The 14,901-nt window shown below is 40.5% G+C and overlaps 1 protein-coding gene across 6 annotated transcripts in view; it reads left to right on the top strand.

Moving 5' to 3' along the window:
- The window catches only part of Gyg (glycogenin 1), a 40,739-nt gene that overhangs the window by 12,744 nt on the left and 13,094 nt on the right, over positions 1-14,901 (top strand). For all 6 annotated transcript variants that reach the window (XM_019062244.2, XM_019062207.2, XM_019062234.2 and 3 more), the window contains exons 2-3: positions 6,571-6,706; positions 9,524-9,698. In XM_019062244.2, the coding sequence (XP_018917789.1) occupies positions 6,571-6,706; positions 9,524-9,698 (311 nt within the window). The remainder of the gene's footprint in view (positions 1-6,570; positions 6,707-9,523; positions 9,699-14,901) is intronic.

Raw genomic sequence — 14,901 nt, 5'->3', positions numbered from 1 at the left:
GCAGTAATTACACGCTGTCGAGGATGCATAACACGTGTAAATGCCCGGCGAATCTAGTGCGAGAGGTGCAGTCTTTGGAACCAGGATCGGATAGGGTTTCTCGTGAAAGTTGCGGGTCCTTTTCCGGGGTTCTTAACCCCCCCCCCCCCCCCTTCGCAGCGATGCAGAATGTTGCGATGTCTTCTCGAGTTCCCTCATTTTTACTTTCTCGCTCCCCTAGGGTAGAGGAAGTATTTTTTAAATATTTTTTCGAACCACTCGGCAAAGATTCTGCGGCTTCGTGTTAGTCGTGTTGACGCATTTGATAACGTTGCCATCTTTTGGAAAGCTCCTCGTGGGAAAAGCTCGTGAATCTGTAGTTTTTTAGTTCGATCTGGAATAAGTGCGTTGTGCGAGCGTCTTCGGGAGTTAATGTCTTGTCATACGGAGACTCTTCGTCTTTCGACTGTTAAGTGTTTGAGTTGTTCGTGAATTTGTTGTGCATTTTCCGAGAAATTACCCCGATATTTTAATGTATTTCTTTATGGGGCGTCGCGATTCGTCACTACAATGTGTGATCGGGAAAAGTTGATTGATTTGTGCTATCGTGAAAATCGTTGCGGTTTTGGTACCACACACGCCGATAGATAGAGGATAAAAGTAATTTGCAGTTCGTGAAGTTTGTAAAAATCTGTCGTTAAATATAGTTTTCCATCAGCGATCTGATGCCAAGCTTTTTCCGAGGTACCAATTTCGTTGGCTTTGATTCTACCTCGTATTTCACAAGGAGTTGGATTGCTGTGTTATTTTTATGAGCTGCTTTTAAATCCCTGAATTTTATTACTATGCTTTAGAATTTGTATCACTTCAGACAAAAGCTAGAATTAGGCAGAATATAAGATCAAAAAAAGGTCACCTCCAAAAAGACGCTGATACTACTTAACCTTGTTGCACGGAAAAAAAAAATTTCATTTTTTTAAAAAAAATGTTATGGTTCAAATTTAATGATAAAGATAAGCACAAAAAACGCTTCAAAATTTTTTTTCATCCCTTCTGAAAAATTCTGTAGGGGTAGGAAAAGTGGTAGAACTGTCATACCACCGCACACTGACGTTCCAGGTTTGTCATTGTGCGGTGGTATAACTGTCATACCACTTTGCTGACCACATTGGATTTTAGTCCATAGAGTACATTTGTATGTATGTATGATTTCAACTTTCTAATTTTAGTAATATCGATTATCACATATATCATTTTTGGGTCAGGTTTAGGAGGGGGGGGGGGGTTCCAGCGAGTGGAGAACGGCAGTCAAGATGAAAATAAATATAAATAAAAAAAAATCAAAATTGAAATTTCAAACATAAGCAAAATTTTTTTTAAATGAATATGAAAAAGGTCAAAATCCAAAAACTTTGTGACTACACAGAATTAGGGTGGAAGGAATGGGGGAAAAGAAGAAAAAGAAAAAGGGGTGTATATTTGAAGTTCCAGGGGAAACTTATTTTTTTGTGGGAGGGGGGGGGCAGGAAAAAACTAAAGAATATTTGTGGTCAATAAAGAGTGGCATGTGTGTATTTTCTGGGTCATTTTGGTAGTAGATTTAATGTATGAAGTCAGAACAGCCACCCCCCCCCCTCCACAGTCAAAGATACTGCCCCGAATTCAATATATCTGACTTTGAAAGGCAGGAGGGTGCATTTTGTAAATTTTTACGTGATTAGGCAAGTGAGATATCAATTCTTATGAAATTTTGGTCCAAAATTCCATATAAGGATTCAGAATTTCATATAAGAAGTCATAATAGCCCCCCGGTCAACGAAAAAGCCCCAAATCAAAGATGGCGACTAAATTTGAAAGGCAGAAGGGTGCATTTTTTTTAAAAATTTTACGTTATTGGGCAAGTGAGGTATCAATTCTGATGTAAATTTGGTCGTCGATTTCAAATGTGAAGTCATAAAAGCCCTCCAATCCACAACAGTGCCCCAAATCCAAGATGGCGGCCGAATTTGAAAGACAGCAAGGTGTATTTTTTAAATTTTTACTTGATCAGACACCTGAAATATCAATTCTGATGTACCTTTTTTCGTAAATTTTATATGTAGTCATAAATGCCTCCTGGTCGAAGGGGGTACCCTAAATCCAAGATGGCGGCCAAATCTAAAAGGCAGGAGGGTGCATTTTTTGAAATTATAAGTGATTAGGCAAGTTAGGTATCAATTCCAATGTCACTTTGGTCACCCACATTATATATAAAGTCATAACACCCCCACCAACCAAACCCCCCCCCCCCCCGGTCAAAGAGGGTGTCCCAAAAGCCAAGATGGCGGTCAAATTTGAAAGGCAGGAGGGTGTATTTTTTAAATTCTTACGTGATCAGGCATCTGATATCAATATCAGATATCAATTCTGATAAGATTTTTGTTGTGAATTTCATATATGAAGTCATAAAGGCCTCCTTTACAAAGGGGGTACCCTAAATCCAAGATGGCTGCCAATTTTGAAAGGTAGGAGGGAGCATTTTTTGGATTTTTTGTGATTAGACAAGTTAGATTTCAATTCTTATATCACTTTAGTCGCACATTTCAAGCATGCAGTCATAAAAAAATCCCGGTCAAAGAGGGTGCCCCAAATCCAAGATGGCGACTGAATTTGAGAGGTAGTAGCTTCACCCTTCACCCGAGAAATACGCTTAGGACAAGGAAATGTCGGTTCTCGAGTGACATTGGGATCAAAACTTGAAACGGGGAGAAAGATTTCCTCGAGAATGCACAAAAAATTGAGTTATCTACAAAATGCTGTGTGTGCGGTGGTATAACTGTCATACCACTTTATTTCAGCTCAGAAAATCGACCAAAATGAAAAATCAAGTAAAAACTGCAATGCACCTAGTAAATTACGGCTAGTTAGATTAGAGAATCACATTTATCTAAAAAATAACACCTATTTTTCACACACGACTCGAAGAAAAACAATGCGGATCCGACATAACCTAAAATACCGGGTTTTCATGACATACAATACGCTGTAGCCATGTCATTTTGTAAAAATGAATGGTCATACCATTTAGCAATGATAACCAGAGGTATATTGGACCCAATGATTCAGTAGTTGAGTCCGCTCATCACATTGGCAGCGCTGTAAAAATTAAAAACCGAAGTGGTATGACATGTATACCACCGTGCAACAAAGGGTTAATCGATTTCTTATAGACCCCCCCCCCCCCCCCGAATAGGCAGGTTGTGATGGATTTCCTTTGATTCGACCAAAGTGCTCAATAACCGCCCTTTAAAAGCTTATGCCCAATGAAGAATCTCCGAACAACGATGAATGACACTGGGACTTATAGGTGTTTTTTGCACTTCAGCAAAAGGAAAGGAGTTAATTTACGTAAGCAGCGTCACTTTTTACCTTTTATTTGGCGGTTATCGTATTATCTTTTGCGCACAATTACAGGCGATTCGAATTCTAGAAAATTGTTTCTAACCAAAAACAGATTTTCTGGGGAAGTTGTGATAGTCTTCCTTACAAATCAGAAAATCTCATTTAAGCGGCTTGGGAGAAAAGGCGCACAAGTGTGGTTTTTGAAAACATTGAGGTATCATTGATTTCAAGTAAAATTAGTCTTAATGCATATTCTGAGAAAAATTCGCTCCAAAATTCTAAATTACAAGTATCAAAAAGTCAATTTGAACTTTCTTTCCGCTGTAGAGAGCCATGCAATTTCAAAACTGCAAACATGTATTCCTCGAAATAGCAAAAACTGCATCACGCGCCTTGTCCTCCTAGCTCCTCGTTTGCAATTTGATTTTAAACATCCGAATATATTTAGGCAAAATAAGTGTAATTTCTCGCAAAAATAAGTGTCTATTAGGAGAAATTTGGCGACATTCGAGTTGTCATACTGTGTTCTTTTTTTTAGCGTGGCAGTTTTAATGACTTCCCGTGACACAACTTTTCTCGATGACCTTACAGAACGTTAAACTTACAGCTCCGTAACCTGCCAAAATGTGCGACTCGTCATTAACTTATTTTTAATTCGTGATGAAACTCCCTGATGCAACCGTATTTTCGGTACTAATTTTTGCGTGATCTACTCAGCAAGTGCACCATGGTAAAATTCACCGTTGTCTCTTATGTTATAGAGTAAATTTCCTCTGAAAAAACTCACATTTAATGACCAGGAGACTTAGAACCTCCTTGTGGGCATAACTTCATGTTGGGTAGAAAATGTGCAAAGAAGGATCACACTTTTCATAACTTCTCTCTAGTTACAAAATTGGTAAAAATTAAAAGCGCCTAAAGTTTGTATGTGACAAGACGTCCTTTACTTTAAGACTCTGGCCCATTTCATTTCAGAACTTACCTACATAGCAAGATAATGGTTGTATTTAAGTGTTCCAAATTGGGCTTCTTCCTGTCAATTTTGACTCCTAGAAACTGTACTGTATGTTAAGCAGTTGAAATCGACCAACTTTTGGACGAAAAAAGTCTTAATGGGAATCCTTCCTTTTACGCGTGAAAAACTTACGATAAGGCAGGAGTTTTTCACCAACAATGAAATTATTTTTCTTCAAGACCATTCAAAAAAATGAAACGAATCTGAAGGTCGTGGAGTGTAGGGCAGTATTCAGCCGCGCTGTGGAAGAACGTCGTATTAGCCATTTGGCGTTGCCAAATTTCCTTCGATAAATCACGAATTTGCTGGAGAATTTGTGAATACTTCTGACTTGATAGTGAATTTTGTTCGTAATTTGATCTGAAGAGTCTGAAAATTTCAAGGAAAAACATTCGTAACATTCTTCAAAAACAAATATTTTTGAGAGGAAATTTGGCAATATTCGAATGCTCTTACGGCGTTTATACTCAGCACGGCATTATACCTCCCATACTGTCGTGCTAAGGAAGAACGCCGTATGAACCTTCAGGAGTTGCCAAATTTCCTTTCATAAAACGCGAATTTCCTGGTAAATTCATGAACATTTTCCTCCCAATTTTTCGGAGAATTTAGTTCACAATTTTACCCAAAGATTCTGAAAATTTAAAGGAAAAATTATCGTAACTTTCCACAATAATGAACATTTTATCGAAGGAAATTTGGCAACTCTCGAATGTTCATACGGCGTTCTTCCTTAGCACGGCAGCATAGTTGTGGATAGGTCTTGTTTTCGCTCGTAATCGTGTGACAGTTACGGGTCATTGAATGTCATCTACGATCGGTTGATCGGTGATGTTGTATCGGGCGTGTTCCTTAAAAGTTAAGTCCTTGTATCTTGACTCCGTTCTGCAGTCCGCACCGCAACGTGACACTCCAGTCCATCGCTGCCGAACTATCGCAAAAAAAAACCTCTGAGAACTTTACGTAACTTACCCGAGTCGAATGAGAATATGCTCCCGTGTTACCGAGTAGATCAGTAACGCCCTTTTGGGTCTCGGACTTTTGCGTAAAGAAAGTCTATGCGCTTGACTGCATCTCTTAAGCGCAGTAGACCCATTGAGTCTAAATGAGTCTAACCCCCAAATTTTGCAATCTTTTTTAATGTAGGTATAAAAAAAAAGAGAAATAAATCGGATTTAGAAAATAAATTACAATGAGAAAAGGCGACAAAATCTCTCATTTTTTGAGAGAAATAGTATGGTAATTTCTGATTTTGTCGTCTTTCGGTGATACAATAGACAGCACCTTTAATTAGTCGAGTTTAGAGAGAAACCAAACTCGTATTTTGACCTGGGGCGGAGCGGCGCAGAGATCAATGATGACGAGGACTGAAATGAAAAGGAGAAGCCCTCGGCGCGGCGCGGCGGTCGACATGAAACGCATAGCGCCTACAAGACCGCGTGAATACTTCACGCATTGCGTCCAACACACCGCGGCGGTCAGCAGCAGTCCGCTTGAAACGCACAGTGCCTTCAAGACTGCATGAATACTTCAAGCATTGCCCCCAACGTAGTGCGGTCTCAGCGCGGCGCGGTGGCGGAGGTTAAAATTATTAACCACATTTATGTTTGTTCTTATAATTTTTTCGTTCGTTTGTCATAAATGGAAAGCCTTGTCCAAACAGGGATGGGTTTACGGAACTGAACTTTCGCGCAAAGTTCCGTGAACTCTTGTTAGTGTTGACAGGGCTTTCACGAAAAATGTACCCAACACGAGTAAACGCGTCTATTACACCCCTCTCCACCGGCAGAATTTTGGACTCTGTCCATGTTGAGATTTTGATTCATTACGGAGGCTCATTACTGCGTTAATTTCAGGCTTGTGCTTTTTTTATTTTTCTTTCTAAAATTAAGGCTGAAACTTTGTAATTGCAGTATTGTATTTATACTCACATCACTGCACTCGCAAATAAATAATTAACCCGTGAAAAATTTAAAATCAAACAGAATAGTCATTTTTATAAACATCACTTCAAAGAATTCGAGAAAATTCTTGGGGTCAATTCGCTCTCATCCGGAACGAAAGCAATCTTACGCAACGCCCATGTCTCCTACATACCGCTCCCCGTCCACCTCGATTTTATTTTGACATTATTAATAATGCCGTGTTATTTCGACTGAAATGATGACGTGATTTGTGTCTTTTTCTCGTTTCAGCGAGCGCGTGGGTGACTCTAACAACAAACGATTCGTACGCACTGGGCGCCCTAGTTCTAGCTGCCTCCCTGAAGAGAGTTGGCACCAAACATGAACTCGCCATCCTAGTCACGCCTGGTGTCTCCCAGGCCATGAAGTAAGTTTGTCTTTTGTCCTTTGCATCCTCTGTAAGGCAGGAGTACCTTTGTAGCGAGAGTATGGACTCTGGAAGATCCATTTTTGTTTGGCTCACCCACCTCAGGTTTATGAAAACCGAAAAAATAACTGACGTTCTGTGCATTATACACTGGAAATTGGTTCATTTATTTTATTTTTCACGATTCCGAAAATGATTTCCTTAAGTAATCCTTCGGGGCGGCTTTTTTCATCAACCATACCCTGCTGAAAATTTTCCATGAGGCTGATTTCCATGAAACAGTGACTTGAAAATATTTCCTGTTCCATTTTTCCATGTCATTTTTTTCATAGAAACCAACTTCATGGAATTCGGCCGCATGCAACATTTTTAGCAGAGAAAAAAAGCCTCTTGAATCCAGAGTCTTAGACTCTTAAAAAATTTGATATGGAAAACCCCTATTGATTCAATCGAATTTTTGCTTGAATCAAAATAAAAGAATATCCGCCTAAATTAAAAGGCTTGGCTCTCGATTAAAGTAAAAATTCGATTGAGTAGGTAGTATTACTTTTTGTCAAATTTTTTAGGAGTCTGGACTCTAGATCCAAGAGACTTTTCCCCAGTATGATTCAAAAAGACGTTTAAAATCGACCGAGTTTAACAGAGACGAACAAGCCGCATTTTGGAAAAACGAAATGTGTCAAAAGTAGTTTTGAATTCAAGTAGTCACTCATTTTCACCTGTGAAAAATTCGAAGTTCAGAAAAAGATTTTGAACATGCAAACAGTCGTTATTTGTTCTTAGCATTGAGGATTGTAGAAATAGAACCTCAGATCTCCTTTAAGGTGTTCGTTACGAACACCCTGTGTATCAATCTTTTTCCATAGGTTTAAATGACAAACAAATCGATCCATCGCAAAGCACGCCACGCCACTGACTAATGTAAGCTGCCAGAGAAATGAAAAGCTTACAACCCTGTCTAGTGAAAGCTTATGGTTCGAGCTCCCCGGCGTGCTTGTTGCCTGCGCGGCCAAATTGAAGGCGAAATCCAAATGGACGATACCAATAAGTTCACAACTCTGTTTATCGGTTCAATCAAAATCATTCGATAGCCATTAGTTAAATCGATTTATTGAATCGACCAGTTTGCGGGCGGGCCTTCGCGCGTTCACCTCACGAGAAAATGAATGAAAATGTGGAAAAGTGATTCTTTGACAGTCGAAAGTTACGTGCGGGCGTTCCCGATGACGTGGACAGAGTTGAAGCGGGTGAAATTTCGCGCGTCTAAATCTAGATCTGTGTTGTCTGGTGATTAAATTTTAGGTCGGGCGTCCGGGGAGGGGTGACGCGTGAAATATTGGCGCCACTTCATCGCGCATCCACGTGGGTTTTGGTTATGAGCTGCAACGCGCTGCATTCCGTGGCGATTCTGCGAGTTGGCAATAGTGTTTTCCTGCATTTAAATCCATTAAAAATATCGAGTTTGGGCGGAAAAATTGCCTCATCAGGAATCGATTGTTTTACGTACAATTAAATGGAGGGAAAGCAGCGTTACCAACATTGGCGGATCCAGCAACTTGGCAGCACCCGATTTCTTCCATTGAAACCTATGTATCGATTCTTGGTGGGGCAAGGTGCTCCGACAAGAATCGATTATTTAGCCTAGGGTTAAATGGAGGAAATCCGGTGTTGCCAATTTGCTGGATCTGCCTCTGGTTGCCAACTTTTAAGAATCGCCACTGGCTGGATTTAGAGGTTACAGATAGGCGTCATTCCGCACATCAACGCTTTTCTGGTAGGAAATAAATGGGAATTCTGAAAAACTTTTTACTCCTTCCTTCTGGTATAACAGCGGGCAAAAAAATATGAATAAAGATTATTTTCCGGCAGGGCCATACATTCTTTTAGACTAACCCAGTTAACCAGTTTGACTGACTCGCGTCCTCAGACCCGAAGCTCGATGCTGCCACATCTCGATTGAAATAAGACATAGAATCATATCTACGTAGGGTCTCGTGAAAAAGACACGTATGTGCAATAGTCTAGTACTACTTTTATAGGTGTAATTGAGACACATTAGCAATCTGAGGACAAAAAAGAAGAAAGAGAAGAGGGAAGAGGAGGATTGAAGAAGAAGTAGAAGAAGACAAAGAGGAAGAAAAGTCAACTGAAAGACGAAGGAAAAGAAAATTTTCCTTTATTTTTTCTTTTTTTGCTCTCTTCTTCTGCTTTCTATCCTTCCTTTTTTATTTCGGTTCATATTTTCCTTTTCTATCGATCGAGGGGTATCGATACGGGTCATTTTGGGCCCATTCTAGCTGATTTTCCTATACTAAATTTAACGATTTTTTGCTCATTGAAGGCCTATATTTTACTGTTTTACGGAATGCATCATAATTTGGTAAGTAATTTTCGGTCTCCTCTCAGGTCTAATACGGGCCATATAGAAGACTAAAGGCTTATTTTGGCGAAAAACGCGGACATTTCGGCATTCAACCGCAAATCCCACATTTTACGCCAAAATCGACCTTCAGCTCCATGTGTAGGCCAGTATTAGACCCGAAAAGACACTGAAAATAACCAAATTATGATGCGATCCGTAAAATATAGACCCTCAATGAGCAAAATATCTCATAATTGAGGAACTTCAAGGTGGGCTCAAAAACGGCCTACCGTAACCCTTTCCTGTGAGACAGCGTAAGTGTCGACTAACCCGATGGCAGCAGTGCAATATTTTCAGGGTCAGGGAAGATCCTCTCTGCACTGCTTTCATGACGCACCGTGGGAACTTTGGAGCTTTTCCCATTTTCGACTAATTACCGTGACGTGTGTTTGCAGAGCCCAGCTGAGAGCGGCGTTCAACCACGTTGAGGAAGTCGACGTGCTCGACTCGAAAGATGTGGCCAATTTGAAGCTGTTGACACGACCTGAGCTCGGCATCACCTTTACCAAACTCCACTGCTGGCGACTCGTCCAGTACGAAAAATGCGTCTTCCTCGATGCCGACACCCTCGTGAGTACCCACTAAACCCACTTCTAATTGTTGTTGGAGATTTGGACTATATCTATCAAACGGAACCAAGCGTCAATTTGAGTTCCTTTTGAAGAATTTAGAATCCCGGATAGCGCGCTCTGTCAAACGGACCTAAGCGCCATGGAAAAGCATTACGAGTATAGGACGGAATGAACCTGACGCCCGATTCCGCCGCCAATCCAAGCCCCCCTCTACCTTCCTCACTCTATGGCGCTTAGGCCCGTTTGATAGAAATACGTCCATTTGTTACTCTACTTTTTAACCGAAAAAATCGATTAAGTCGCATCGATTTTATTGGGTTCCAGTCATCATGTAAACCGATTTTTTCCGTCAAAATCGTAAATTCCGATATTATGTTACCCGAATGCATTATATCGGCACGAGAGCCGACTGTTGGACCAAAATTTCAGCAGAATTTCCGAAAATTTTCATTCGAATTTTATTTTTTTTCATATATGAATGCGAATTTTAAGCTCTCATAATTTCCTTTTTTTTTAAAAATCGATTTTTTGTCACGGTTGAAATCTATGAAATCGGATTCTCAAAGATAATCGAATCGATTCGATTTATCGATTTTTCCGGAAAAATCCCCAACATTACCTCCAATGAATCCACGCGTAAGTGTAAGTCCTATCTACAAAAATAGTGTATTTCCCTCGGAAAATACACTAAAAACAGGGCGAGAGGTATGCGAGAGTTGAGGACAAAACCTGTGCGCCTTCATTTTGGGAGGATGCACCACGGACATCCATCGAGCACGAATAGTTGTATTCAACTTATTCAAGGCGTTATCATTTACGGACGCTTCTCTGTTTACCCCTTGTCAATCAGTCGATTGTTGAAACAGGCACTAACTGATGGACCTTCTCTCTTTCACTGCTCTTTTTGAAATTAGATTCGTTGCTCTTATTATTTTTCGTATCATATTTAAGAAGAAAGTCGAGTAATTTTTAAAGGCACGCATCCGAATGCCGTTTCGAATAATGGACCACCAGACAAAGTACGATGTTAAGCATTCTGATGCATGATTCTTAACCATAATTTCGCGTAGAATATGATTCGCGCGACGAAAATTACTGAAATTAACTCTTAGCCATGATACTTAATGTTTCTTGATGCGTGAATTCAAACCTCCCGCTCATGAAAACGCAATGATGCACGTGAGTCGAATTGCGCGCACTAATCGTTGCCGTTAAATTCTCTGCGGTATGAAAAGATGGCAATCTCAATTCTGACGCTTTTTCTTGGATATAGCAAGTTTTTTACGCTTTGAAAAATACATGGTGGGATAATTTTCGGTGGAGAAACCTGCCAAAACCGTTGTGGTGCGCGATTTGACTCACGCAGAGTGTTGTGTTTCTTGTGACCGGGAAATTTATAAATTTCCCATAACCAATGTAAAATTAAAACGTTTTTATCTTAGTTAGGGGTTGATTTGAGTAATTGTTGATGCAAGAATCGTGTTCTACATGAAATTCTGGGTAAGATACATGTATCAGAATGCTTAAATTCGTACCTTGTCTAGTGGTCCATTCCCGAAGCATCCCCGTATTTCGGTGGACCGTACAGCCAGGGTGGAGCGTTGTTTAAAAAAGTTGTCGGATCGAAACGGGCAAGCGAAAAAAGGTGCTCCATAAGGTTACAAACAAAAGAGCAAGAGTAACATTTTTTCGAATTTTGACGTTTTCTGTGAGTACATTAGGCCTAAACATGGTAAATCCCAAATTCGATTTTTCGGGCAAATGAATAGTTGCGAAAATTTTCGCCTTCGGCGCTAAATCGTCAATTTCAGCTGAAGTTGACTATTCATTTGCCCGAAAAATCGAATTTTGGATTTACCATGTTTTGGCCTAATGTACTCACGGAAAATGTCAAAATTCGAAAAAATGTTACTCTTGCTTTTTTGTTTGTAACCTTATAGAGCACCTATTTTCGCTTGCCCGTTTCGATCCGACAACTTTTTTAAACAACGCTCCACCCTAGCTGTACAGCAACCAAGATGCAGATCCCCCACCACTTATTTATACCTGACCTATCTAACCCTGAATGCCCGCAAAAGATTAAGTATAATCATGGATTATCCGCGTGCCCCACTTTTTTCAATTTTGTCATCACTCCCTCTCCCTTCTGGCATCGATTATTTTCGTCAGTAATGCCGTTGATCCTCAATATGAACCACCCCCTGCCCGCGCTTGGCTGTAGCAGTATCACGCCGTTGACACCCTCAATCTCCCGGGTTTTTCGTCACTTGAATTTTCTGCTTCGTTCCGCTCACGCCTTGGATTCGCGTGCCAAAATTTCGTCGCCAATATTCCCACGTTTCAAATTTGCTGCGTAATTTTTTCATCGCCCAACGCTCTGACACGACGCTGAATCTTGTCAGATGTGTCTGATTACTTTTTCGCTGATAAACTAAGACGCTCTTACTGTGCCATGCCAGTACAAACAACATATGAGCATTCAAATTTTGCCAAATTTCCCTCGATAAAACATCCACGACTGAGAAATATGAGGGTTTCTCGTCTCGAAATTTTCTAATGCGCTTGATTTACGCATGCGATTTATGAATTATACGAAAAAATGCAATACAAAAAAAAAAACAAAAAAAAACTTCCAAGTTTTTTGGAGAATACTTATTGTTTTAAAGAAGATTTGCAAAGCCGGAATGCACGTATAATGTTTTTCCTTAGAACGGGAGCTCTCTGACATGCTAAGATAAAACAACGTATGAACAATCGAATGTTGCCAAGTTTCCTACGATAAAATATATTTTTTAATAAAAAGTTGAGACTTTTTTCTTTGGGATTTGTTATAACTTCGGCTGCAAATACAATTCTCCAAAGAGTACGGGTTTTCCGCGAAAATTCGGATTCTATCTAAGTAAATTTGGCAACGTTTGAAAGCTCAAACGGCGTTCTTCTTTGGCGCGGCAGTTTTGTTGTCGTGATAAAGAGAGCTGTCCTTTCACTCAGCATCTTGAACTAAAATGTTGCCTCACTACAAAAAGTATTGTCGACTTATCTTTCTCACCGCCATAACTTTTACACTCAACGTAAGACTTTATTACAAGGTATACATTTTAACATTTTGACTTTAGGGTTCTAACTTCATCGTAGGAATCTATCACCAGTTTTACGTGTTAATTTGTCTTTTTTCCGTTTCTTTTAACTTATTATTGTGATCATATCTCAGTCGAATGGTGACTGCCAATAAATCTTTGCATAAACCGTGCCAAGATACCATAATCCTTGCGGAATGTATAAAAATACTGTGAAAAAAGACGAGCTAGCCAAGAGGCTAAAGGGTGGCGGGGCTAAGAAAAAGCGGAGAGGATGAACGAGCGAGTCCAGTAGCTTGGCGTGCTTTGCGATGTATCGATTGATCTGCCATTAAAACCTATCGGAAAGGATCGATAAACAGGGTACTCGCAACGAGCACTGTAATGATCGATTCTTTACCATAGCTTCTAATGGGCAGGGTGTCTGCAAGTCCGGAATTTCCGGAAAGCACGGAAATAGTACTGATTTTTTAAGAGCGGTCCGGAAGTACTGAAAAAGTGCGGAAATTCAGCAAGAAGGTCCGGAATTTTTTTCATTTCTTGTCATTTTTGTCATAATTTGAGCAAGAAATTCAAATTTTTGAAATTTTTCGAATTTCGTCAATTGGAGGTACTGCAAAAGTACTGAACTTTTCTGTTAAGAAGGTGTGGAATTTCTTGGAATTGTGCTGAAAAAGTACTGATTTTTGGTCAGCCTGTTTTAGTAGACACCCTGAATGGGAAGATATCGATATTCGATCACTCATACTACGCTACTGAGCGAGTCATACGAAGTTCAGCCGCGGAGTTGTCCTTTAATGACGTCATTCATCACTTTAATTTCTGTGTTTCTCATCTACCCAAATTGGTCTCGTCAAACCGTGTGAATCATTGAAAGAGACCAACATGAGACCATTGCACACACCAATACAATGATTCTCGTCATTCTTGGTGTTTTAAAGCGACGATATTGCCATGAGTACTGATTGTGAGCGTAAAAACTTGAACGGACCTTTTTTTGCCGACCTTTTTTTTGTGAGAATATGGACATAGGCAGATCCAGACACTACGAACCGGGGGGAGGGGGGCATGTGGGGGTCCGAGGGGCCTCCCCCTGGAAATTTTCGAAATTCTAAAGCATCTAACATGCAGTTTGAGTCAATTTCGTCTAGAAAAATTACCAGAGTTAATTTAACAAGCAGTTCATTACCAAAAGTTAATAACCAAGCGTTCTTTCTTCTTCTTTTTTCTGTCCTTTTCTTCCTCCTTTTCTTCGGGCAATGGGTCCCCATGGTCCCAGTGCCCGTGCTTCCTGTTCAAGGGTCCTCTACCACAAGATGAAGGTTCTGCGGTAAGCGCAAAGCAGTAGCGATTCTTGAGAGTCGGCAACACTGTTCTCCCACCATTTAAATGTATGTGAAACAATCGATTCTTGGTGAGGTAGCTTGCCTCACCTAAAATCGATGTTTCCAATGGATTTAAATGGAGGAAGAACAGTGTTGCCAAGTTGCGTAAGTGATTGGTTGCGTCACGGTGGATCGGATCTGCGGCGCGATAGGACGGCTTGAGGCGGGATGGTGTGGTGTGCCGCCCTGCGACGGGCGTCTCGGCCCCCGGTCTAATATTAGCCCCCGTGCCCGGTCCCTAGCCAAGAAACACGCCGCGACCGCGTCTGCCCCTGCACTCATACGCAATTTAGGTGAATTATCATCTCGTCCATCAGTGTTTTTCGCCGCAGCTTTAAGTTCAAAACCATGCCGCAACGCCACGCCGCGCCATGTTGCCGCACTACGCCCGAACGAATTGCAGCAAGGGATCGACCCAGGGTTCCACAATGGAGAATTTGCAGGTGTCAAAAATTTGGCGAATTCCATGTTTAAGATGAAACTACTAAGAGATGAGCACGATAATACCCCCGGTTTCTAAATTGAAGAATTATCGGAGGAGATGTAACGAAATAACAGAATCTGCTAAAATACATGTGCCTAAATGACGCCTAGATGACGTCATTTTTCAATTTTTAAATCTATTTTTATGTTATTCCCCATATCAGAAAAAGATTATAAAAAATGCTGCGAAATCAGCGCATTAGGCACTCTCAGATGAAGCAATACAATTTTTCGTTCAAATTCTTCATTGAAATGA

This window comes from Bemisia tabaci, chromosome 4, assembly GCF_918797505.1.
Source record: "Bemisia tabaci chromosome 4, PGI_BMITA_v3".
NCBI lineage: Eukaryota > Metazoa > Arthropoda > Insecta > Hemiptera > Aleyrodidae > Bemisia > Bemisia tabaci.
The sequence above is the reverse complement of the archived record's forward strand: the minus strand, read 5'-3'. Positions and strand labels throughout refer to the sequence as shown.